Below are 23,173 nucleotides of genomic sequence, written 5' to 3'. Positions count from 1 at the left end.
TATAAAATTGAGCCAGTGCTAACTTCGCTATTCGTATTTGCTGGCATGCCATTCTACCTATAGACATGATAAATTTGCCCTCACACTCGGGGAAGCTCACATTAGGAAAATCAGGATTGTCGGTTAAATAATTGTAGACGCCCCATTTGAGTATAATGTCATTCTGGACCGACCAGATATGAGTACTTTCTCAATAGTCGCCTCAGCACTGCATCAAAAAATCAAGTTCCCAATGGGTAACGAGGTCGGGGAATTTAGAGGAGATCAGAAAGTAGCGCGGAAATGTTACATGGAAGAAGTGCGGGTTGAACAGAAGGTTACTAAAATCGAGCACCCAAGCCGACCAGAATCCCAGGAGTACAACTGTAACGTCTTGAAAATTTGAAAGGTCGCGTAAACCACATGAATGCAAGTTATTAAATTTCTTTGGTATTTTGTTAAATTGTTTTAAAGTTTTAAATGCATTTTTATTTCGTTAATTAGTGTTTAAATATTTTTATGCATTTTATGCATAATTCATGCATGATAGAATTTAATTCATGAAATTTTAAAGGTTCATTCATTAAAGATTTTTAAGTTTCGTTTCGCGTTTGAACGAGGAACGGAGACCGGAGAATTTTCAGGAAAAATTATTTTATTACATGATTAATTTTTATTAATTAATATAAGGGGTTTTAAAGGTATTTTTCAAGAAATGAGTTTTATAGGGTATTTTGACCCGCAGGATTTTATTTTAACCGGTACGTAAATTTTATCGGATTGAGAAACTTTTTGAGGGTTCGGCTAAAATTTTTCAACACGAAATATTTTTTGGAAGTGTGTTTGGATTCAATGGGTCTATTTTTATGCTTATTAAGCTTAAACTCTTTTAATTCTTTTTTAATTTAAAATAAAAGCTAATTAACCTAATTGTTAATGATTTAATTATTTTATTTTGACCCTACACCTATTAAATTTCCTCTCCATCTACCGACACCCCCATCCCCCATCAATTCCTCTCATTTTCAGCAAAGTTTCAGCACCTCCATTGATGCACCTCTCGGCCATCTCCACTTCTTGCAAAATAAAATTCACCGGAGATAACCCCCGCCCCTCTTCGGCTCCGGGCCTCACATGTCCACCAACTTCTACTTGGTTCGTTCTCGAACCACACCGTACTAAGAGAGGTCGGCTCTGATACCAACTGTAATGCCCCAGATTCGACGACTGTCTTCACTGTACCAATACGAGTCTTTCCAGCGTGCTTATGTCCTCACTCACACGCACTCTAGAAAACTTCTCAGAAGGTCATCCACCCCAGAATTGCCCCAAGTCAAGCACACTTAACTTTGGAGTTCTTATGTGATGAACTACCAAAAAGAAGATGCATCTTATTGGTACGAGTAAATACATATCAAATCTTTTAAGCCCTCTTCAACTGTACAGTCCATTACATTGAACAGTTTCGGAATCCCCCTCCTTCCGGTGTAAGATCGGTTCATTCATGTTCCCTCCGCCTAGAAGTCTTCCAGGAGCCGCTCATTGTCCGTGCAACCTCAAGGCACCGGCGATCACCCCCGCCCTCTTCGGCCCTGGGCCTCACCACAACCATTTGAACCTGATAGAAGTCGCCGCCCAGGTGACCCCGGAGGAGGAGTGTGAAGAGATTGTCATCTCTCCCCGGTCAGGACAGTCAAGATAGCGAAAACGTTGGAAGAGCTCCTAACAAGTCAGGTGATAACATGCTTGCAGAAGAACAATGATGTTTTTTCTTGGTCCATGGCCGACCTCATCGGGGTCTGAAGAGAGGTAATGAAGTATAAACTAAACATCTAAAACGAATTCCGGCACGTCAACCAGAAGAAACGTCATTTCGGACCGGAAAAAGATGCCATCATTCGTGAACAAGTGGAGGATCTGTTGAGGGCCAGACACATCCAGGAGGTACATTTTTCAACCTGGCTGTCAAATGTTGTCCTGGTGCCTAAATCTTTGGGAAAATGGCAAATGTGCATTGACTTCTGCAATCTGAATAAAGCATGCCCCAAGGACTGCTATCATCTGACCAAAATAGATCAATTAGTAGATTCCAAAGCAGGCCATGAACTGCTAAGTTTCTTGGACGCCTATCAAGGATACCATCAAATTCCACTGGCAAGGGAAGACCAGAAAAAGTGAGTTTTGTCACATCCACAGGAACCTATTGCAATGTTGTTATGTCGTTCGACCTTAAGAATGTCGAGGCCACTTATCAAAGGCTTATGGATCGGGTGTTCAGAGAGCAAATTGAGAAAAATATTGAAGTATATGTGGACGACATCCTCATCAAAACAAGGGTAGCCGAACACTTTATAGCCGACCTAGAACAAAATTTCTAGACACTTTGCGGTTACACGCTCAAGCTCAACCCAAGCAAATGCAGACTGGGAGTACAGACCGGAAAATTCTTGGGCTAAATGGTTACATGGAGGGAGATTGAAGCCTTCCTCCATAAAGTTCAGGCCCTAGCCACCATGGGTTCCCCCCGCAATCTCCATTTGCTCCAAAGATTGACTGGGAGGATAGCCGCCCTAGCCCGATCCATAGCTTGGTCGGCTTACAGGAGCTTTCCTTTCTTTAAGAAGCTCCAAAAGACCAAGAGTATTGAATGTAATGAACAAAGTCAAGAGGCTTTCCGGGAACTGAAAGCTTATTTGAAAGAGCTACTTGTTCTCAACAAACCAGTCCGAGGTGAAGAGCTGGTGGTCTACTTGTCAGTTACTCCCTGGGCCACCCAGCTCGGTCCTGGTCAGAATAGAAGGAACGACTCACCAGCCTGTCTATTTTGTGAGTCATGCCCTGAGAGGGCCTGAGCTCAATTACACAATCCAAGAAAAGCTAGCCCTGGCTCTAGTTGTTACGGAAAGGAAATTAAGGTCTTATTTCTTATCACATCTCGTAACAGTTCTTACCAATAGTACCTTGTGCTGAATCGCAACATACCCAGTCGGTTAAGGAAGATTGATCAAGAGGTTAACAGAACTCAGTGAATATGTCATCAAGTATGAACCCCAAAAAGCAATAAAAGTGAAAGCCTTGGTCAATTTCTTGGCGGAAACGGTACAGTTAGAACAAGAAGAATAATGGAAACTCTTTGTAGATGGATCTTCTTGCCAGACAGGAAGCGGAGTCGGCATTATACTTATCTTTCCATGGGGAGAAGAGACTGAAATTTTGGTTATATTGGATTTCAGAGCGTCGAATAATGAAACTGAGTATGAATCACTCTTGCTAGGACTAAAAGTGGCCCGCAATTTGGTAATTTCCCGAGCCATCCTATACTCGGATTCCCAGCTTGCCATCCAACAAAGTAATGAGAAGTTTGACGTGAAAGATGATAATATGGTCAGATATGATTAGGTGTTGGATAAAGCCAAGGAAACGTTCTCTGAACTCATCCTGGAGTTGATCCCCAGGGCAAATAATGAGAAAGCAGATCAACTGGCCAGGATGGCCAGCGCTCTGGATCGGGTGGCCGAACCTGACCCTGCTGGTCGGGAGCTTGTCTCTCAGCTCGAATAGTTGGATGACGTAATTGCTGAGGTAGAGGAATGAGACTAGAGATACGATATCAACCAATGTCTAAAAAATGGAAGGCTACGCTGAGATGAAAAAAAGGCAAGGGAAATCAAAATAAGGGTTGTCCGATTTGTAATGATCGAGGACATCTTATTCAAGAGTTCTTTCTCCCGGCCACTCTTGAAATGCCCAGGAGAAAAAAAAGCTAATTACGTCGTTAGAGAAATACACGAAATATGCGGCGGAAACCACCTGGGAAGTATGGTCCTTGCCCATAAAACATTATTGGCTGGATTCTTTTGGCTGACTTTGAAAAAAGACGCCTCCATCTTGGTCAAAACTTGTCATAGCTGTCAGAAACACGCCAATCTCCAAAAAAAGCCAGCAGAAGTTGTGAAGGCGGTCGTCGCATCATGTCCATTCGACCAGTGGGGTATGGACATTGTTGGGCCCTTCCTAATGGGCTCGGGACAAAAGAAATTCATGTTGGTCGCAATTGATTACTTTCCCAAATGTGTGGAGGTCGAGCCACTAGCCAGGATCACATAAAATGAAGTCTTGAAATTCCTATGGAAAAATATCGTATGCCGATTTGGAATACCTCGAAAACTCATTTCTGAAAATGGAAGATAGTTCTGCGGAGCGAAGTTTAGGGCCTGGTGTGAAGAGATGAATATCCAACATCTATTCACCTCCGTAACCTACCCCCAAGGCAATGGACAAGTTGAGGTTACCAACTGGACAATAGGACAGGCGCTGAAGGCTCAGTTAGGGGAGGCTCAGGGCAGCTAAGCATATGAGCTCTCGAGCGTACTCTGGTCTTACCGAACCACAGCCCAGACTGCTACAAAAGAAACACCTTACAACATGGTGTATGAAACGGAGGCAGTACTGCCCACCGAGATTGGACAAGAAAGTGCTTTCATTATGGGGTAGGACTCAAACTAAGTTGGCTCGGGCAAATTTGGAAATAGCTACACGTGGTTTGGATGAGTTTGGACACGGGAAACCTAAGGCGCATCTCCACTTGGTCAATGTAGAACGTGTGGAAACCCTCAGGGGGAAGATGAGCTCGATCTGTCCGACCAGGGATACATGTTTCATACCTACGGGGCATGCCCCACCCCTCTCTAATAGAAGCCCTAGGTTGGGATCTAAGTGGGAAGCTAAGACCTCATACCAGGGTCTTCCTTCAATCGGACTTCATCGGATTTCAGTTGCTTCAGTCTTCTTGATTTCTCCGCCCAGGTCTTAAGGTGAATGGGTTTGGGACTCTCACCCCCATATATATCTCTCTCTCTCTCTCGTTCTAAAGGCTCCGAGGGGCCTGGCTTGGATTTAGGGGGCTCGGACACACCCGTAGGGGACAAGGTCTCATCTAGGTAGTCTAATAGCTCTTGGATATTGGACTTATCAGGAGAAGACATCTTAAAGCCTAAATACCAAGTTAGGAACACGGGAAGAAGGGCTCGGAGTCTGACCAGATTTCTTAAGTATAAATTCCGTACTTCATTTAGACTAACGGAGGGGGGGTTTACTATTGACCCCCCTCAAATTGATAAATCGAGGCGGATCCAAGACCACATCAAAATGGACCCTAGCCCTACCACAAGAGTCCAAGCCCACAACCCCTATCCCTGTCAAAAATCCGAGCCCGCCAAGGGGCTCGGATATCCGAGCCTACCAAAGGGTCGGGAATCCTGGGCCTTAAGGTAACTAAAAGATATGAAGATATTCTCATCAATAAATAAGGGTCCCGATGAATCTGAGATTCGGGTAAATCCAATCAAGATAAGGCTAGAGTCTTAGCCGTCGTTGGGATAGAGTCTTAGTGTTTGAATTCTCCTATCTCAGGTAGGACTCTATCTTAGCAAGAATCCTACTCCAGCAAAGTGACTAATCCCCTTGTAAATACCAGGTATGTACTACGGTTTTACACATTCGCATTCTCTTACTTACTTAGCACTATATTACGTTCTCCAGTTTGCTCCCCGGACTGATTTAAGTATCAAAGGGGTCACGCTGGAAACTCTTCAGCTCCCCCTAACCTTGTTTCTGTCTGTGCAGAACCCAGAAATCCGACCCAACTCATTCAGCCGTGAAGATTTGAAGATCAGCTCTCTAGACCGAACCCAAAGTAAAATTTTGGTATCATTAAAATCAATCCATAAAATCGGTCCATTATGTTACAAAACTAAACTAAACCAAATTAAAATAATTCGGATTTCGGATTACATTTTTCATACCGAAATTGGAAAAATTAAAACCGAACTGACTTATGAATACTTTAGCTTATATAATTGGGATGAAGATAATATATGTTAACAAAAATAACATTTGATCAAGGAGATGATATCGTTTAAAAAAATGGCAAATGTAAAATCGATTTCACTCACTAGGCTTTGTTGGCTTTATATAGAAAACCGACTCAGAATCGATTGCTCCTTCCAACCTCTAGGCCATACATTTCTACGATATGAGGGATGGTTGAAGGAGGACATATCAATCAATTCAAGATAAATATTCTCTCTGTTTCTAATATATATGTTGTATTTTTTTCGTTTTGTTCTAAATATATAGTTCAATTAATATATTCCTGTGTAGACATACAATCATTTTTTGTATGAAAATAAATTAAAAAAATTGTTTATAAACTTTGTTTTCCAATGATTTTGTTCATATATATGAAAAAGATAAACAAGCCTATATTTATTTGAGAGAATCAAAGTTTATATTTTTATTATGAATCCAATATCCATGTAAGAATTCAAAGTCGCGAAAAACATCTTATATAATATTTAGATTTAGGGTAGTTAACAAAATAACTTTGATCAAACATTTTTAAAAAAAATGATATTTTCATATATATTTGAAAATACTCGAATACACTTGAAGATGGACATTTTTCAAAAATAAAGTTTGATCGAAGTTATTCACCCAAATATCCTTCATAGAGTCATGCAGTTTGTTTAGGGAAATTTAAGCTAATAACACTCAACAACATCATATTTAAAAAACTAACACTCACTTTTGAAATGTCTATTCTACCCTTATTTTTAATATTTTCAAATCTTTTTTTTTCCTTTTCACTCTAAACTAATTTTTTTTCTTATATGCAAGTTTGTTTTACTTGTGAGCGTTGTTACCCAAATTCCACTATCTCCCGATTTACCATCAACTTTTCTCTCTTCGATTCTCCCGACTCCGTGTTGGATTTGCTAATTGTATGTATCCATACATCGGCGACGCGTTGATCATTCATTCAAATTGTCCAATCATCGATTGACGAAAGTTTTGTGTTTCCGAATGTTTTTTTTTACTAAAAGCTGAATTTACCATGCGATTATATCACCGGTGTTTTTCTTCTTTTTTTGGGTAAAAAGTTTATATGTTTTTATATGTAATAGTTGCTTAATTATTGGTCCTGATTTATGTTAGAAAAAAAATCTGATTAACTAGTTTTTTTTCTCTTTGTAATTCTTTGATCATTGATGCTTTTTTTAGTACGATGGTAATATACAAAGTCGTTTGCTTTTGTTGTGAATACGTGAAGCTTTGTTTTTCGGAGTTTTGTTGTATTCTGTTTAATTGTTGGTTCCTGTTTTTTCACATGAGGGCGACCGAATGACGACTGAGTTATATAGTAAAAAATAGTGAGCAAGTTCATGTTTTATATGGTACTTAATATATTAAGATATATTTTTATTGATAAGATATTATAAAATGAAAAATATTGTGAAATAAGCTAAAAAGCGATTGAAGACGACCGAATGACGATTAAGTGATATGATAAAAACAAAGTGAGCAAATTCGTGTTTTATATCCTATTTACTATATTATGGTACGTTTTCATGGATAAGAAATTACGAAATTAAACATAGTGTGAAATAAGGCAAAAATGACTAAGGTCGACCGAATGGCGACTGGGAGCGACCGAATGGCGACGGGAGCATATAGTAAAAATAGTGACCCCGAGCAAATTCATTTTTATATTCTACTTAATATATTAAGATATATTTTTATGGAGAAGAGATTATAAAATGAAAAATAGTGTGAAATAAGCTAAAAAGCGATTTAGGGCGGCCGAATGACGATTGAGTGATATGGTAAAAACAAAGTGAGCAAATTCGTGTTTTATATCCTATTTACTATATTATGGTACGTTTTCATGGATAAGAAATTACGAAATTAAACATAGTGTGAAATAAGGCAAAAAATACTGAGGGCGACCGAATGGCGACTAAGTTATATAGTTAAAAAATAGTGAGAAAGTTCATGTTTTACAATTTACATGCTACTTAATATATTATGATATATTTTTATGGATAAGAGATTATAAAATGAAAAATAGTGTTCAATAAGCTAAAAACAATATTTTCTAGCACATCAAGTGGTTCTATTAGATCACTCATATATCACTTAGTCGGTCTCAGTCGCTCTTTGTATTATGACATTATTTTTATATTTTACACTATCACTCCATTATACTATACTAAAATAGAGTAAATAGACCCCAAACGTGAAGTTGCTCGTATTTTTTATTATAAGAATCATATATCACTCAGTCGCTCTCAGTCGCTCTTTGAATTACTTTACGCCACTTTTATATTTTATACTCACACGATTATAATATACTATAATATAGTAAATAGTCTACAAAACATTAATTTGATCACCTTTATACATTGAATAGTACAAAATATCTTCGATTCATTCATACTAAATCATTGATGTTCAATTATATTTTTTTAAAATAAAAAAAACATCCAACCTTCTACTTCCAAAAAACAATATTTTCTAGTACATCAAGTGGTTCTATTAGATCACTCATATATCACTTAGTCGCTTTTTGTATTATAATATTATTTTTATATTTTACACTATCACTCCACTATACTATACTAAAATAGAGTAAATATATCCAAACGTGAAGTTGCTCATATTTTCTATTATAAAAATTATATATCACTACTCGCTCTTTGAATTATTTTACGCCACTTTTATATTTTATATTCACACGATTATAATATACTATAATATAGTAAATAGTCCACAAAATATTAATTTGATCACGTTTTATAAATTGAATAGTACAAAATATTTTCGATTCATTCATACAAAATCATTAATGTTCAATTACATTCTATGGTCAAATTACTACCATCAATAGAAATAGCTGTCCATTCTTTAGATTCGGATAACCATGTATAAGTTCCTTGTTCATCACTCTTCCACTCTCCATTAGAATTAATCAAAATCTGGATGATCGTCATTCCTATACAAAATAAGCAATAAAGATGTCATAAAAATTAAATGATTTAACATATAATCGGATGACGTAACATATCAAAGTGGGCGACTGAAAACAGAATTGAGCGACTGAAAACAGAATTAGGCGACTGACCCCATAATGTTTGGGCGACCGAACAATTAAGAATGAAATATATGAAAAATTATATTTACAATATATACATTGTAATAAAAATCAGTAAATCGATAAAAAAAATTGAGATGACATTAGAACTTACACCTGATTTAAAATCTCTGACAATGTTAAGAAAAATTGAAACTTTTTTTAAGAAACAAATGACTACAATATTCTTTTGCTTAATGTAGAGGAAAAAAAATTGAAGAGAAAACCAATAAGTGGAGGATGAAGAAAAGAAGAATCGTTGTGAGAATGATGAGAAGAATGGAGGGAACGAGAATCCATCTCCTTTCTCCCCTTTTTGTTTCGGGAAATTTAGGATAATATAACTCAACAACATCATATTTAAAAAACTAACACTCACTTTTGAAATGTCTATTCTACCCTTATTTTTAATATTTTCAAATCCTTTTTTTTTCTTTTAACCCTAAACTAATGTTTTTTTTATATGCAAGTCTCTTTTACTTATGAGCGTTGTTATCCAAATTCCACTATCTCCCGATTTTTCATCAACTTTCCTCTCTTCGATTCTCCTGGCTCCGTGTTGGGTTTGCTAATTGTATGTATCCATACCTCGGCGACGCGTTGATCATTCATCCAAATTGTCCGATCATCGATTGACGAAAGTTTTGTGTTTCCGAATGTTTCTTTTTTACTAAAAGCCGAATTTACCATGCGATTATATCACCGGTGTTTTTCTTCTTTTTTTCGGTAAAAAATTTATATGTTTTTATATGTAACAGTTGCTTAATTATTGGTCCTGATTTATGTGGGGAAAAAAATCAGATTAACTAGTTTTTTTTCTCTTTGTAATTCTTTGATCATTGATGCTTTTTTTTAGCACGATCGTAGTATACAAAGTCGTTTGCTTTTGTTGTGAATACGTGAAGCTTTGTTTTTCGGAGTTTTGTTGTATTCTGTTTAATTGTTGGTTCCTGTTTTTTCACATGAGGGCGACTGAGTTATATAGTAAAAAATAGTGAGCAAGTTCATGTTTTATATGGTACTTAATAAATTAAGATATATTTTTATTGATAAGATATTATAAAATGAAAAATATTGTGAAATAAGCTAAAAAGCGATTGAGGGCGATCGAATGACGATTGAGTGATATGGTAAAAACAAAGTGAGCAAATTCGTATTTTATATCCTATTTACTATATTATGGTACGTTTTCATGGATAAGAAATTACGAAATTAAACATAGTGTGAAATAAGGCAAAAAAAGACTGAGGGCGACCGAATGGCGACTGGGAGCGACCGAATGGCGACTGAGTTATATAGTTAAAAAATAGTGAGAAAGTTCATGTTTTACATGCTACTTAATATATTATGATATATTTTTATGGATAAGAGATTATAAAATGAAAAATAGTGTGAAATAAGCTAAAAACAATATTTTCTAGTATATCAAGTGGTTCTATTAAATCACTCATATATCACTTAGTCGGTCTCAGTCGCTCTTTGTATTATGACATTATTTTTATATTTTATACTATCACTCCATTATACTATACTAAAATAGAGTAAATAGACCCCAAACGTGAAGTTGCTCGTATTTTCTATTATAAGAATCATATATCAATCAGTCGCTCTTTGAATTACTTTACGCCACTTTTATATTTTATACTCACACGATTATAATATATTATAATATAGTAAATAGTCTACAAAACATTAATTTGATCATCTTTTATACATTGAATAGTACAAAATATCTTTGATTCATTCATACTAAATCATTAATGTTCAATTATATTTTTTTAAAATAAAAAACATCCAACCTTCTACTTCCAAAAAACAATATTTTCTAGTACATCAAGTGGTTTCATTAGATCACTCATATATCACTCAGTCGCTCTTTGTATTATGACATTATTTTTATATTTTACACTATCACTCCATTATACTATACTAAAATAAAGTAAATAAACCCAAACGTGAAGTTGCTCATATTTTCTATTATAAGAATTATATATCACTCAGTCGCTTTCAGTCGCTCTTTGAATTATTTTACGCCACTTTTATATTTTATATTCACACGATTATAATATACTATAATATAGTAAATAGTCCACAAAACATTAATTTGATCACCTTTTATAAATTGAATAGTACAAAATATTTTCGATTCATTCATACAAAATCATTAATGTTCAATTACATTCTATGGTCAAATTACTACCATCAATGGAAATAGGTGTCCATTCTTTAGATTCGGATAACCATGTATAAGTTCTTTGTTCATCACTCTTCCACTCTCCATTAGAATTAATCAAAATCTGGATGATCGTCATTCCTATACAAAATAAGCAATAAAGATGTCATAAAAATTAAATGATTTAACATATAATCGGATGACATAACATATCAAAGTGGGCGACTCAAAACAGAATTGAGCGACTTNTTCAATTACATTCTATGGTCAAATTACTACCATCAATGGAAATAGGTGTCCATTCTTTAGATTCGGATAACCATGTATAAGTTTTTTGTTCATCACTCTTCCACTCTCCATTAGAATTAATCAAAATCTGGATGATCGTCATTCCTATACAAAATAAGCAATAAAGATGTCATAAAAATTAAATGATTTAACATATAATCGGATGACATAACATATCAAAGTGGGCGACTCAAAACAGAATTGAGCGACTTAAAACAGAATTAGGCGACTGAACCCATAATGTTTGGGCGACCGAACAATTAAGAATGAAATATATGAAAAATTATATTAATTATATTTACAATATATAAATTGTAATAAAAACCAGTAAATCGATAAAAAAAATTGAGATGACATTAGAACTTACACTTGATTTAAAATCTCTGACAATGTTGAGAAAAATTGAAACTTTTTTTAGGAAACAAATGACTACAATATTCTCTTGCTTAATGTAGAGAAAAAAAATTGAAGAGAAGACCAATGAGTGGATGATGAAGAAAAGAAGAATAGTTGTGAGAATGATGAGAAGAATGAAGAGAACAAGAATCCATTTCTTTTCTCCTCTTTTTGTTTCTACTCTTCTTTTGTTTTTTAATTAATTAATTATTTTTTTAAATGAATGTTATTTATCAAATTTTGAATTCTAAAAAGCTAATATTTAAAATTAAAATTTACTTAAGGTTATATTTTAAATTGCCCCTTTTGTTTCTACTCTTCTTTTGTTTTTTAATTAATTAATTATTTTTTTAAGTGGATGTTTTTTATCAAATTTTGAATTCTAAAAGACTAATATTTAAAATTAAAATTTACTTAGGGTTAGATTTTAAATTGCCCCTTTTGTTTAAGCATAAGCTCGTATTACTTCAAATCTATCTATAAATGCAAACAAAGGCATTCCAACTACTTTTGATCTGATAATAAAAAATGCAAAAAATGCGTAAAATTATTTTACAAATCAAATTTATAAAAATTAGAATTTTGACCTAATTTATAAAAAAAATATTAATTGTGATTATAATTCTGGTAAGAATAGCAAATGCAAAATTTGATATGAAAAAAATTTGCAGCACCCGCTATGGCCGTGGGCCATTTTATTCTCGTTCTTAAGAACGACAGCCACCGATGTGGGTCGTTCACTCGTTCGTACGGACCTCAGATCATCTTACTTTCTCACCACCGTCAAGAGGTGGACAAAATAATTTCGCCGCTGTGAACATATCCTACAAATTTTCTGTCGATCGTGTAACACATATTTGTCCAAAGTCTTGACTGTATTCCTCAATTATTTTGGCTCTTGTTCTGTGAAAATGGAGAATCCAAAAGTAGCAACGGGTGGAAATGGAATGGATAATGCAATTTCGGAGGATAAAGTAGCAGAAACATCACCGGTCAGCATAATTATTAAGATATGATCAAGGGGTTGTCTGGATTTGAAGATATTTGTATATGAGTTTCTTTATCAATATTACAGCTTTCTTTTTGCTGAAATTATCGAAAGTTTTGTCTTTTATACGTGTTGTCATCCGGATAAAATGGAATACTCTGCATGTTTGATTTTTATTAAATAGATTGCTTTTCAATTCTCGTAAAGGGTACTCTTTTTGAGCTCTCTGGAAAGGAGAAAAACCAAGAAAGAGGAAGATATTGATTTATAACCAAGTTTTACGGGTCAATTGGTATGAAGGACCTCAGATTACTAATTTGGAGCTAGGGCGTCTACTAGATATTTTTGGTGAACATAAGGCTGTGCCCATATTTCCTGTACAAGGAGAGAAATAATATTACTTGCTGACACCTTATGCTAATTATTAATTTATTGTATTAATCTCAGTGAATGTCTGGTAAATCTCATGTTTTTGAGTTATATATATGTTGATCATTGTTCAGATCTGAACAAAGTGATGAGGTCTTTTTGGTTGAAATAATTGCCATTTTTATGTGCACTCAAGCATTAATCATGTCCCTCGGCATGACAACCATGTCAAGCATATTATTTCTCGACACTCTCTAAAGTTTCTTTTTATTTGATTATGTCATGTGAAGCAAAGTTATATTGGAGAAAAGTTTATTTCTTTACACAGGTCGACTGTCTTGGCAATGAATCCAGGAATACGAAGGCAAATTCAGGGCCTATCAATCGCCGTCTGGATTTAATTCTTCAAATACCTCCAAGAACTACCAGTACTTCGAGCATCCAAAGTGGCAAGGGTTTGCCTCAGTCTCCAAGTGTCTTAAATGGAAATTCTTCAGCGGGAGAGTTTTTTCGTGGTTTAAGCTTTAAAAAAAGGACGACAACATTAGATGGTGAAAGAAGTCATCTTCTAAATCCAGATTCTAAGGCAACTCCTGAAAGTCCCGCCTTGAGAAATCTCATGCGAAATTTGACTTGGAAAAAGTGTACGTCCCTTCCGGTGACTCCTGCATCACACTTGTCCCCTTTGATCACCACCCCTTCATCGACCATAGCACCGAGTGAAAGACAAAAAACTCAGGTAATATGAGTTATATACCTCTTTTTGGTTGATGTGAATGTCTCATTCAAGTTTGGTGACAAAGATTGATTAAAAGGTCTATAAGCATACCTTCATTTTTTTTTCAAATTTGTGTTCTTTATATGTTGAATATGAGTTAAATTTATTTGTTAAGATTGGATGCCCATTTTTGAAATCTTTTTGTGATTATAATGTTCGTAAGTTTCCATCCCTACGTAATGAATATAACCTTTAAAAATTGCTGTTCACTCAATGGACTGTGGAATGTTAGTTCGGTTATTTTACCTTGTTGAACTGGTTTACCTTTTTCAATATTTTTAGATGGGTAAAATTAAAAAAATAATTATCTTTCTCTGTTCCTTATCGGCTGGCTTTCCTTCAAGTCCATTACCTAAGAAAATGATTTACTGTTTATATATCTTAAAATCGACTAGAAATTAAATAAGAGGTGCGCTGAACTTTCGTAATATTTTGCATATTTACTGTAGGCAAGCACATCTCAAGCTACCGTTTCACGATCTCTTTCTATGCCTGGGAAGAATTTTGTCATTGTAAGATCTTCATCTTTTGCCACCAAGAAAAATCTTGCTACAGATAATGATGCTGGTATGTTGCATAAATATGCACTATGTTATTTTATTTCTCTTTTTATCTGTCGCAGTAGATTTCATGCATACGCTGTTAGTTTTAAATATGATTTCTCTCGGCTGTACTTTATTTTGATATTACACTTTGAGTTTTTTTGCTAAAGCTTTCATGACCTTCCATCTATGAAATTGTTTGCTGTGTGCAAATTAGATCAAATAACACCTGAACCTGTCACGGAGGATCATGAGATTCCAGAAGAGGAAGCGGTCTGCCGAATCTGTCTTGATTCGTGTGATGAAAGAAATACACTCAAGATGGAATGCAGCTGTAAAGGTGCACTAGAACTAGTGCATGAAGATTGTGCGATAAAATGGTTTAGCACAAAAGGAAACACCTTTTGTGAGGTCTGTGGGAAAGAAGTTTCGAATTTACCTGTTATAATACTTCGAGTGCCAAATGCTACTCAGGGAGAGAATCGGGAACAGAGCCAACAAAATTCGATTAGGTATCTCTTTCTCTGTCACATAAAGGCTCATACTTTCAGATTGTCACTATTCTTATTTTGTTTGACAATTGAAGTTCATCAAGTTTGCTATTAATATTATGTCATAATAGAGTCCATAGTTGTCAATCGCGCCCCATAGCGCAAAGATTGCCCGTGGCTATAGCGCATAGCAAATAGCATAGCGAGGATTATTTGAAAGCAAAGCGCCACCCTTTGCGATTTTTTAGCAAAAGTTACATGATATTCTCCATCCAATATCTTTTTTTCTTACATCTTCTTGTAAGTTTTCTATCTTTTAAACTCTTAAAAGTACGGAAAAACTTTTCATTGTAAGTATTGAAATATCTTAAAGTTAAGAAAAGTAAAATCTGTAAATTAAGAAAAATTATAACATCTGAAAATTCAGAAAAATAAAATCTGAAAATTATTGAAAAACCTTTAATAGAATAATTAAAATCTGAAAATTATTGTAAACGCAGAAAAATAAAATTATTGTAAAATCTGAAAATTATTTTAAGTTTTTTCATTGAAATATCTTACAAGACACAAAGATGAAGCAAAAAATGCAGAAAAATATAATTTCCAGCAAAAATCTAAGCCCACGCCAAAAAAATCAAAATCAGAGAAAAAGAAAAAAAGAAAAAAAAAAAGAAAATGAACATAGAGCAGAATATCACCGGCGGTGACGTGAAGTAAATCCGGCGGCCGACAGCCCGAAGTTTGGCGAGCCACGAGCAACAAAAGAGGAGAAGCAGTGGAGAATTGTAGACTTTATGTTAGGGTTGATTGGGAGAAGCGGAGAAAATTGAAACAGAAGAGGACTAGCAGCGTGGAATTGAAATAGAATTGAGCCTTAAAAATTGTGCAAAATGGGCCTAGAAAACATGAGTTACTTTTTAAAAAAATGTTAAGTAGTTTTGCTTTACGATAGCGCCCGCTACTTGAAAGTGCAGTCGTGTAGCGCCCCGTGGCCACGGGGCTTCGCGTCGCTACACGCAATAGCGAGACGCTCACTATCGACAACTATGATACCATCATTTATTAGGACTTGCTACGTTGCACTTGCAATGCTTACATGTTGCAAATCATTTTGTCTTTATTGTCTATGTTAGCTTAATTTGATATACCAAAAGCTGTTGATGTTTTTCAGTGACAATCAGATTATTTTTGTTGGTTCAAAATTTTATTTATGATGAAAGAAAATTTTAAGTTCTAAACATGTTAATAGAAATAAAAAAAAGTACGGCTATTTTGGTAAATTCGTTGTTGAGGAACCAAAGATATCAAAGAAAACCTTTTGTTTAATATCTAGTATAGATGCATGTATTTATAATCAACAAAATTCATGTTATTGAAAAGTGTCGATGGTATTTTGATAATTTTATATGTCACACTAAATACACCCAAATTTCTTCCTCTTGGTTAACACATGGTTATAGATTAATGCGTGAGGAACTTGACTATGTCTTTTCAATGGGTTCATCCAGTGCTTGGCAAGACTTTGTGGTGCTCGTCTTGATTAGCACAATTTGCTATTTCTTCCTCCTTGAGCAGTTATTGGTAAGTTATTTAGCAATAAGATGAAATTAATTTGGTTCGCTTACATATGCCCCCCCCCCCCCCCCACTCCTCCTCTGGAAGATGGAGCAGAAACTAAGCCGTATGACAAGGCACATTCTGGATGACATTTTTATATATTTAAAGCATTCTATTTTATGTTACAGCTTCCTGACTTGAAGACTAACGCACTTATAGTTTCTGCGCCATTTGCTTTCACGTTGGGATTTACGGGATCTGTCTTTGCAGTTATCCTAGGTATGAAAATGCTCTGTGACGTTTAGTTTGGTTTGTATCTTGGAATTTACCTTTTTTTGATGTGCAGCTATTAAAGAGTACATATGGACTTATACAGCTGTTGAGTTTGCACTTTTGGCCTTGATTCTCCATATTTTCTATGCACTGGTGAGAATCATTTAATTACAGCTCAAACTCATACCTAAAATTATTTTTTGTTGTCTGGTTCCCGTTTGGATTGGGAGGATTGTTGGTCCCTCGGGCCAATAATTTCTCTTTGACCTTTATGGCACAATAACCGAAACAAATTGAAGTGAGCTAAATACTTCTCGTCTCGTTTAAATTTGATCTTGAGCTCGAACATTCTTGGGGAGCTAAGAATTTGAGTTCAGCTTAAATCAAAGCTTGAATTTTACTTCAAGTTGGACCGAGCTTGATTAATTTGAAATATGTTTATGAAAAAATTATTCAGTAAAGATCACGAGCTGTGGAACATGCTAATTTTATCTCAAATTTGTTTCAAAGTATATTCGAACGTTGAGTTTAATAATTTAATAGTTTTATAACTCGTGAATCGGCTCTATTCATCTGAACCTTCTGCAAAACCCAAAAAATAAAGCTAGTTGTGACACACACGAGAATGAATGAAACCGAGCATGCTTATCCTCTAATGTGCATGTCTGCTACTAATGTCTCTTTTTTTCTTATCCCACTTTTCATTGTTAATTTTGCAGCTTCACTTGTCACCAGTTTTATCGATTCTGATAGCATCAGGACTAGGATTTGGACTGACTATGTTTCTCAACTCTCTGTATATTCGATTCTTTTCATGGCGAGTTCAAGGTGCTGAAAGCAACAATATGGTATAAATTTTACTGAATAACAGAATTATGAACTGGTGTCTTAAGGATTTTGTTACTCGATTAGACGAAATGGGAATATATAAGAAGATGGGCTCGACTAGCAATGAGTTGGGATGATACGCAGGCCATTGCTGTAGTCTTTGTGTGCTGCTGATGGAGAGGCCACAGTATCAGACACCGGGTATTTTAATCATGTAACGCCTGAAGTAAACGCGATTTCTTAAATGTGGTGAGTAGGAATGGATAATTCGTGCATCTTGAGCATGGTTTCTCAAGTCAGAATCCAAAATTTGTCTCGAGTCCAAAGTCTTTGAATTCAATTAGATAAACTTTGTATTTTGTGGTCTTGTATCGGTGTATGTGCATGGAGTTATGTGTATAAACTTATGAATTTTTTTTTATCAAGTTATTGTGTGGTTTGATGTTGTGAAATATACATTTTCCGTCAGGTTTGTAATCCAAGCAGGATTGTGGATTTCTCGAAACACTTTTGGTATATTAGTATTTGATGCTAGCTCGAATATCTTACTTGAAAAAATATAATGATAAGTATAACATGTTTGTTTTGAAATGAAATGTTTTGGCAAACACCTCGTACAAAAAATGCACCGAGTTTTTCTTCTAGTTTAGCATAGAATCACCCGAATACGAATTGGGACGTTGTTCAAAAGAAACACAAATCAAATAATTTACAAAAGACAATGATTACGTGAAAACGTAAAAGCGTTTTTAAACTTTAAAACCAAATGAAAGTCAATTCCTGTGGTGTTGCTTTAATTGTCACATTATTAAACAATAGAAAATTTTTTTTTGCCTCATATTCGAATTTTAAGGGAGCTAAAACTTAAAGAATACAAGTTACTCAAACTTCAATCCAAACAGGAAGAACAGGTATTATTAGCTGTAATTTAGGCATAGCCCAATTCAAGCCTAACACAAAATGTAAACAAAACAAGCTAAACAAGCACAGCACATTCTTTGCAAACTATGTAGGAAGCTCCAAAGATCTGCAGTTGCTAATAAGCTTTTCCGTATCAAGCCGAATCTCGTCAATTTTTCGCCATGAGTTTCTCTATGAGATCTGCAGCATCTTGAACGGTGGTTATACTCTGGGCACTTTCTTCCTCCACGCTTATACCGAATTCCTCCTCGAGCCCCATCACTATCTCGACCTAAAAATGTCAAGAAAACCAACTAAGAAAAGAATGATGGTAATCACACAGGATATTGCTTAGATTTTCCTGAAAAAAAAAAAACCAGTTTGTGTTAATGTAAACTCGATGATCGTCTCCAGCATGAGATGATTCCCCGTTTCATTCGTAAAATGCCATTTAGCTATGAAGAATTAATTACGTATGATGATAGAATCGAGCAGAAGGACTAATGATGATAGAAAGAAGTTTGCCTTGTACCAATTAATTGCGAGCTAAGGATTACCGTGTCGAGAGAATCAGCACCAAGTGTTGCGAACTTTGAGTCACCGGTGACGTCCCGATCAGCAGGAAGAGCCAGTTGCTTTCTAACAATTTCACACACTTTGCTCACCGTTTCTGGTTTGGCCTGCTCAAACAAATCAGCAAGAAACTCATGTAAGAGATACAAAAGTGCATACTGAAATTAATTCCTGTCCAGATATGCCCCTTCATGTAAAATTTGAGATCCCTTGTAATTTTTCCACCAATGGTGGTTTAAATCAAATGTTGATTGACATGATTCCAATTTCTTTTCTTGCTTCAATCGGCAGTGTCTCACAGCAAGAAACTTAAGCAAGCCATGAAGAATATGATCAAGCTTAATATGGTGAAGAACTGATAATAATCATATAAAAACATACCGCGCAGGAAACTCGGAAACGGAGGGCGGGACGTTTCCAATTCAGGAAGCCCTTTCCACCGAACGAAAGTGACGCCTTCCTCAGATTTGAGACCTGTTGATCATATGTGAAACCATCTTAAACAGAGTTGATCTAATGAATTGGTGGAAATAAATGCAAGCTCAGATAGCCTAAAGTAATGCCTCCAATACAAAATTCATCAAGAAATCGTCGACAACAGAACCGATGAATTTTTTGAAAAGTGGCAAATTCCCAAGAGTATTTGCATTAACAAAGTTCTCTTTTAATGGACTAAAAAGATGGAACTGAATCACTGGGACAGAAAAAACATGATAGATGAATTTTTGTCCAAACAAGATGTCATAAAACGCTTAAAGATACATCCTCATTCCCAAAAACCAATCGTTTCAAAAGAGAAAATCAGGATCAATAACACGCAACGCTTAAAAATTTGGCCACAGATTCCCGATTCCAGAATTTCAAAAGAAAATCAACCAAAAAAGAACAAAAAAAGTTTCACAAGCAAAGTTCCAAAATTAAACAGAATGTACGCAGAAAAAACAAAAAGAAAACACTTAAAAATACACTCCAGCCCAATCCAAGAAACAGACATCGCAGATTGTAACCTGATTTTGCTTGAATGAGCAAGAAACAGAAGAGATAATAACAGAGGAAGCAGCGAAAGACGCCATTTTTGTACGATCAAGATGAGAAGGGAAATGGATCTGAAAATAAATCAACGGGGAACGAGAAGAGGGTGGCGGAGAACACGAAGAATGTGATGTTACGAGCACACAAGGGGAACCACTCCACTTTTATAGACATTGTTTTTCCTATGACAAAAAATTGTGTGAGACGGTCTCACGGATCGTATTTTATATGATAAATCTCTTATTTGGATCATTCATGAAAAAGTATTACTTTTTATGTTAAGAGTATTACTTTTTATTGTGAATATCGATAGGGTTGACCCGTCTCACAAATAAATATTCGTGAGACCGTCTCACAAATAAATATTCGTGAGACCGTCTCACAAGAGACCTACTCTTTTCCTATTCAATCCTATTATTATTTTTAATATATTTATAGTATTTTTTTTACATTTTAATTGAAAATTTTAAATTTCAGTCAACATACTAATTTATATGTATTTTTAATAATATTTACAAATAAAATCTTCCACTTTTTTAAATTTTAAGAAAAAAATCTTGGGGTGCGACGATTGTCTCAATCGAGGTACAACACTATGCGATGTTCTAAATTTTCGTAAAACGACAATCGTTCGATTCTATAATTGATATCATTCGATTATCATAAATTACAAAGAGTTTATAGTTTGTAGGGTACAATAATTATCTATGTCGACATAACAATCAAAATGTCAAGTTTGGATGATATAGTTTAAAAAAATTAATACTGCATCATTGCAACAAATTTTAAATTTTATTAAGCAAAAAGTGATGGTATTTTCATAAAATATTAAGAAATAATCCAGACATTGCGAAATACACTTTCTTCTACATGGATTTAGTCTTTTAGATTCGATAAAAGTCGTAATCATATTTAAAAACTAACATTGAGCTATCGCTTTAGGTGTTAAACATGATCAAATAAAATAATGTTTGACTTGGTGATAATTACATTACGCTTTATTTTTTTATTTCTTAAAATAGAAATAATAAAAAATTATCATTTAGTAAATAATCACCCATCATCTTTTTAATCGAACCAAAGATAATGGCTTCTTTCCCGACCACACGTAGACTTGGCCAAAGGTCAACTTGGACCCGAACCAAAACCAGTCCGTGATCAACAGATTTGACCCGCAACGGTGACCAGGATCCCCCCTAAAGCGGTCACATTATGGTTTACGAGTGTAAACCCATTGATTCGCCGGGTCGGACGGGTTTGATCCGACGGATCGATCAAGTTTTTATACATATATTTGGCCGTTATGAAACGAACTAACCTGTCAGGTCCGCCCGAACCCAGACCGGAGATTTGACCATTGAAATTTTTTTTTGTCCGAAATTTTTTGTATAATTACTCCCTAACTCTTCATTTTTTTCACACAATATTTCTCTAGATCTCTAATTCTCAATTGTTTCTTGATTATCAAAATACCAAGTCTCGATTATTAGTTTATTGTGAATTGTTGATTTATTTTCATAATTACTTTAATTTCAAATTCATACAAATGGCTGGAGCCGGATCAAGTCGTAGGGGTGGCAAATGAAAGGGAAAGGGCATCATGCCACCTGAGTTAAAGCATCGCGATTTTCTTTCATTCAATGTCGATTACTATGATCTTGATTTTTTCAATGAAGAAGATCAAGAACATGAACAAGAGGCTTAACAAACACGTCATAATCAAAGTCGAGAAAGTATGAGCAATTCGATTGCGCCTAAAAGTAAAACTCGAGTGGTGCCTTGCCCAACATCCGATATATTCACCAAATATTTCGAAAATGTGGCGCTTCCCTCCGATGATATGCAAGCCAAATGCAAATATTGTTCGAAAAATTAAAATTTCAACAAGGAGGTGCATATGGAACTTTGACGCGGCACGTGGAGAAAAATCATATGCTGGAAATTGGTATTGATCGTTCTCAAACTCAAATTACGATATTATCTTCTCTATCAATAATGATTGTCAACTTTTTAAATTTGAAGAAGCTAAATTTAGAGAAGGAAACGACTAAATCTTGTGTTGTTGAATAACTTTCTTTTAATTTTAGTGATAAAATATCTTTTTGAAAATCGGATTTCTACAAGTGCAACTCTTTCTATTAAACTATTAAAATAAATGGTAAAAATCAATTTGAAACGAATTTTTTGAGAATTTCGGTTCACCTACCTCTTATTAATTCATATAATTAAACTCGAATTTTGTTCAGGCTTTTGACATGATTTCCTAAAGTATTAATACACTCTTTCAAGATATACTAAACTAACTCGCACGATGAAATAATATTTTAACTATTTATCAAAGGTGAGTTGCATGCATAATTCATGAAATCCCATAACTTTCGACCTATTAGACAATCATTATCAATGTATATTCAATTTCACATCTTTATACAAATTATAAATCAACGGATTGTGTTACTCGTTCCTACTGCAAAGTATTTTCTCGACTTCATCTACAATATAAAGCATTATTAAAGTTAGTTAGACTTTAATAATTCAAATAAAATAATAACACAATCAAGTATAAATCAAAATTTGATTGTTTGATTAATAAAACAAAGTCTCGAGGTAAGATCCACTTAAATCTCAACAACTAAAAGAGCTAGCTACTAAATGTCATAATAAAATATTCAAGCGAAAATTTTAAAAAGTTTTCAAACTAAAAATACTAGAGTAGATGAAGAACAGAAGACACATTGTGTGAAAATCTCGAATTCTTCAAGTTTTCTCGATTCTGATTTTTCTTTTGCGTGCGGCATCTCTCCCTAGCTGATAAAAGCTCTCCAAAGTTATGAAATAATGTCCCCAAAAACATATACTAGGTTTTCCAATTAGATAGCCACAAAGATATTTTTCATAAATTATTTTATTCCCAGTTACTTGGGTGTGCTAGGGCGGTCGAACTTGGCTGCCCCAGTGCTCATAAGGTCGGCCATGTTTGACCACCCTAGCCAATACTCCTCAACTTTAGGCTCTTAAATTCACTTTTTTGATCA

At 34.9% G+C, this 23,173-nt stretch overlaps 2 protein-coding genes across 3 annotated transcripts; one reads left to right on the top strand and one right to left on the bottom strand.

Moving 5' to 3' along the window:
- The first annotated feature begins 12,522 nt into the window (after positions 1-12,522).
- LOC140961539 (uncharacterized) lies at positions 12,523-18,072 on the top strand. Its single transcript, XM_073420126.1, has 8 exons — positions 12,523-12,799; positions 13,493-13,903; positions 14,392-14,509; positions 14,702-14,996; positions 16,484-16,556; positions 16,721-16,811; positions 16,879-16,958; positions 17,525-18,072. Exons 1-8 carry the CDS (start codon positions 12,719-12,721, stop codon positions 17,657-17,659), a joined length of 1,284 nt encoding a protein of 427 aa, XP_073276227.1. The 5' UTR covers positions 12,523-12,718; the 3' UTR covers positions 17,660-18,072.
- Positions 18,073-18,699: 627 nt separating this feature from the next.
- Positions 18,700-20,304, bottom strand: LOC140961658 (acyl carrier protein 1, chloroplastic-like). Of its 2 annotated transcripts, none has more exons than XM_073420317.1 (4): positions 20,114-20,304; positions 19,488-19,580; positions 19,091-19,213; positions 18,700-18,825 (listed from the first exon to the last, which is right to left on the bottom strand). In XM_073420317.1, the coding sequence occupies exons 1-4, from the start codon at positions 20,177-20,179 to the stop codon at positions 18,703-18,705; spliced, it is 405 nt and encodes a 134-aa protein (XP_073276418.1). In that variant the 5' UTR covers positions 20,180-20,304; the 3' UTR covers positions 18,700-18,702. The 2 variants fall into 2 exon arrangements, with proteins under 2 accessions (XP_073276418.1, XP_073276417.1); XM_073420316.1 differs by having other exon boundaries at positions 20,099-20,290.
- Between the last annotated feature and the right edge of the window lie 2,869 nt (positions 20,305-23,173).

This window comes from Primulina huaijiensis, chromosome 16 (assembly GCF_012295235.1).
Source record: "Primulina huaijiensis isolate GDHJ02 chromosome 16, ASM1229523v2, whole genome shotgun sequence".
Lineage (NCBI taxonomy): Eukaryota > Viridiplantae > Streptophyta > Magnoliopsida > Lamiales > Gesneriaceae > Primulina > Primulina huaijiensis.
This window is presented reverse-complemented; position numbering and strand designations above follow the sequence as displayed.